Source organism: Montipora capricornis, chromosome 2, assembly GCF_036669925.1.
Source record: "Montipora capricornis isolate CH-2021 chromosome 2, ASM3666992v2, whole genome shotgun sequence".
In the NCBI taxonomy this organism is placed as follows: Eukaryota; Metazoa; Cnidaria; class Anthozoa; order Scleractinia; family Acroporidae; genus Montipora; species Montipora capricornis.
In genome coordinates, this window is record NC_090884.1 from 22,365,535 (window position 1) to 22,368,034 (window position 2,500).

The following is a 2,500-nucleotide window of genomic DNA, read 5'->3' on the forward strand; positions in this document are numbered from 1 at the left end:
ATACCGATGAAGAGGTGGACATAGTCTATGAGGACATGGACAACCTTATTACAAATACCAAGGCTCAATTCAACATAATTATGGGTGACTTCAATGCTAAAGTTGGCTTGGATGAACCATCAAAGTCCTGTACAGGCGCGTTTGGGCTCGGCATTTGCAACAGCAGAGGGGATTCCCTTATTTACTTTGCGGAACAGCATCAGCTAGAAATCATGAACACGTTCTTCAAGAAGTCACCTACCATGCGTTGGACATGGATCTCCCCAAATGGGACTATAAAAAATGCGATCGACTTGCATCCTCACAGACAAGCCTCATATTGTCATAGACGTAACTGTTATAAATTGGTTTAACACGGGCAGCGACCACCGCCTGGGACGGGGCACATTGGCCATAAACACAAAGCTTGAGCGGGCAAGACTGACCAGACGGCAAAAAAGGCCCAATGGATTCGTACTCTCTTCTAAGGCAACAGAATTACAGCTACTGCTGACTAACAGATTTGAGGCCCTAGAAATGGAAAGGGCAGAGGACCTTGACACATACAGTAATAACATCACTACCACCATTAAAGAAACTGCAGTGGAGATCGCTGGGAGAGACAAACCACTAAGACAGGAAAAGCTCTCCAGGGTAACAAGGCAACTTAGAGAGAAGCGGCGCCAGATGAAGAGAAGTGGAACAGATGTGCAACACATTGAGTACACTGATATCTGCAAAGCCATCAGACAACGCATGAAGGAGGAAATAAATAGCTACAACGAGGAAGAGCAGTCGAAAGCGCTGGTAAACAACAGAGGCCTCAAGTCTACCAAACGGATGCAGTGCCTAGGCAGAAACAATATCGTTGCCCTTAAAGAAAAAGATGGTAGGCTCATTGAAGACCGTGACAGGATGATCAAGAGGTGTGAGGAGTTCTATAGCTCTATAGCACCAGAAGACCACAGGATCAACCTTTCATTGATGGCCACTACATGGTCCACTCCCTCCCATCCTACCATCGGAAGTGAGAAACGCAATCAAGCGTCTAAAGCGTAATAAGGCTCCTGGAGAGGACAATATCACAGCTGGAATTCTACAGGATGGGGGAGAGCCCATTGGTAAGATATTCACAAAGCAGTTCAAAAGATGCATTGTGGATGGCAAAGTCCCCAACTGTTGGAAGAACGCATCGGTAATCATCTTTCATAAGAAGGGAGACACGGCTGATATTACGAACTACAGGCCGATCAGCCTTTTGCCTGTAACGTACAAAGTGTTTTCACAAATCCTGCCTTGTAGGATGTTAGGCGCCTTGGATCAACACCAACCAAGAGAGCAAGCAGGCGTCAGGGCGGGTTTCTCTACCATCGACCACATTCACATTGTACGTCAGCCACAAGAGAAGGCAAACGAGTATAAGATTCCACTTTTTTTTGCCTTCGTAGATTACGAGAAGGCCTTTGACTCCATTGAGTTTACACCACTCTTCAAGGCACTGGAAAACCAAAGAGTTGATCACGATTATATCACTCTCTTACATGACCTGTACAATGGTGCCACCTCGGTTCTGAAACTACATATAGGGACAGTGATAAAATCAAGTTGGAGAGGGGTGCTAGACAGGGTGACAACATATCACCTAGACTTTTCATGTCTTGCTCCCTGACATCCATAAGACAAGCAAACCAGTTGGCTTCAAAATGCATCTAGGCAAGACTAAAGTGGTGTTCAATGATCATGTTAACAAGTCAACAATAACTCGCGATGGCAAGATCATTGAGGAGGTAGACAGCTATGCATACTTAGGAAAGACATTGACACGAGATGGTGATCTACTTCCTGAGATCGGGAGAAGGATAACACTTGGCTGGGCAGCCTTTGGTACAGTGGACAACATCATGAGAAGCCGCAAGGCAAGTATGAAGATCAAGAGAAAAATACACGATGAGTACATTCTACCAGTAATGACTTACGGGTACGAGACATGGGCGTTGAACAACGCTATGACAGAGAAGCTTGCGGTGCACAGCGAAAGATGGAACGCATAATGCTGGGCATTACCCTTCGACACCGAAAGCGAAACACCTGGATTCGACAAGAAACTGGTGTAAGCGACATCGTCAACGCTATCAGAATGGCAAAGCATAGATGGGCAGGACACATAGCACGGCTATCAGATAATAGATGGACCATTAGGGCAACGGAGTGGACTCCAAGAGATTGGACCAGAAAACAGGGCCGTCCAAAAACACGCTGGAGGGATGATCTCACCAGACAGCTTGGACCTGCATGGTCGAGACTTGCTAAGGACTGATACCTATGGGATCATTCCAGGGAGGGGTTCCTCCGTCAGGAGCGAACTTAGCCCTGATAATGAATGAATGAATGAATGAAGCTCAGTTGCTTTTTCTTTTACTGCCTTAGCTGCATTGGACTGCAAAAAGTAAATGTTTTCGATTTATACGATTATTTCTTTGTCTGCCTTTTCTCTTTTTCACTCCATTCTTGGAGTACTGAA

At 45.7% G+C, this 2,500-nt stretch overlaps 1 protein-coding gene across 1 annotated transcript in view; it reads left to right on the forward strand.

The window, feature by feature from the left end:
* Positions 1–353, forward strand: part of LOC138036080 (craniofacial development protein 2-like) — an 849-nt gene extending 496 nt beyond the window's left edge. The window contains exon 1 of the mRNA XM_068882442.1: positions 1–353. This exon is cut by the window's left edge and continues 496 nt beyond it. Coding sequence (XP_068738543.1) covers positions 1–353 — 353 coding nt within the window.
* Positions 354–2,500: the final 2,147 nt, after the last annotated feature.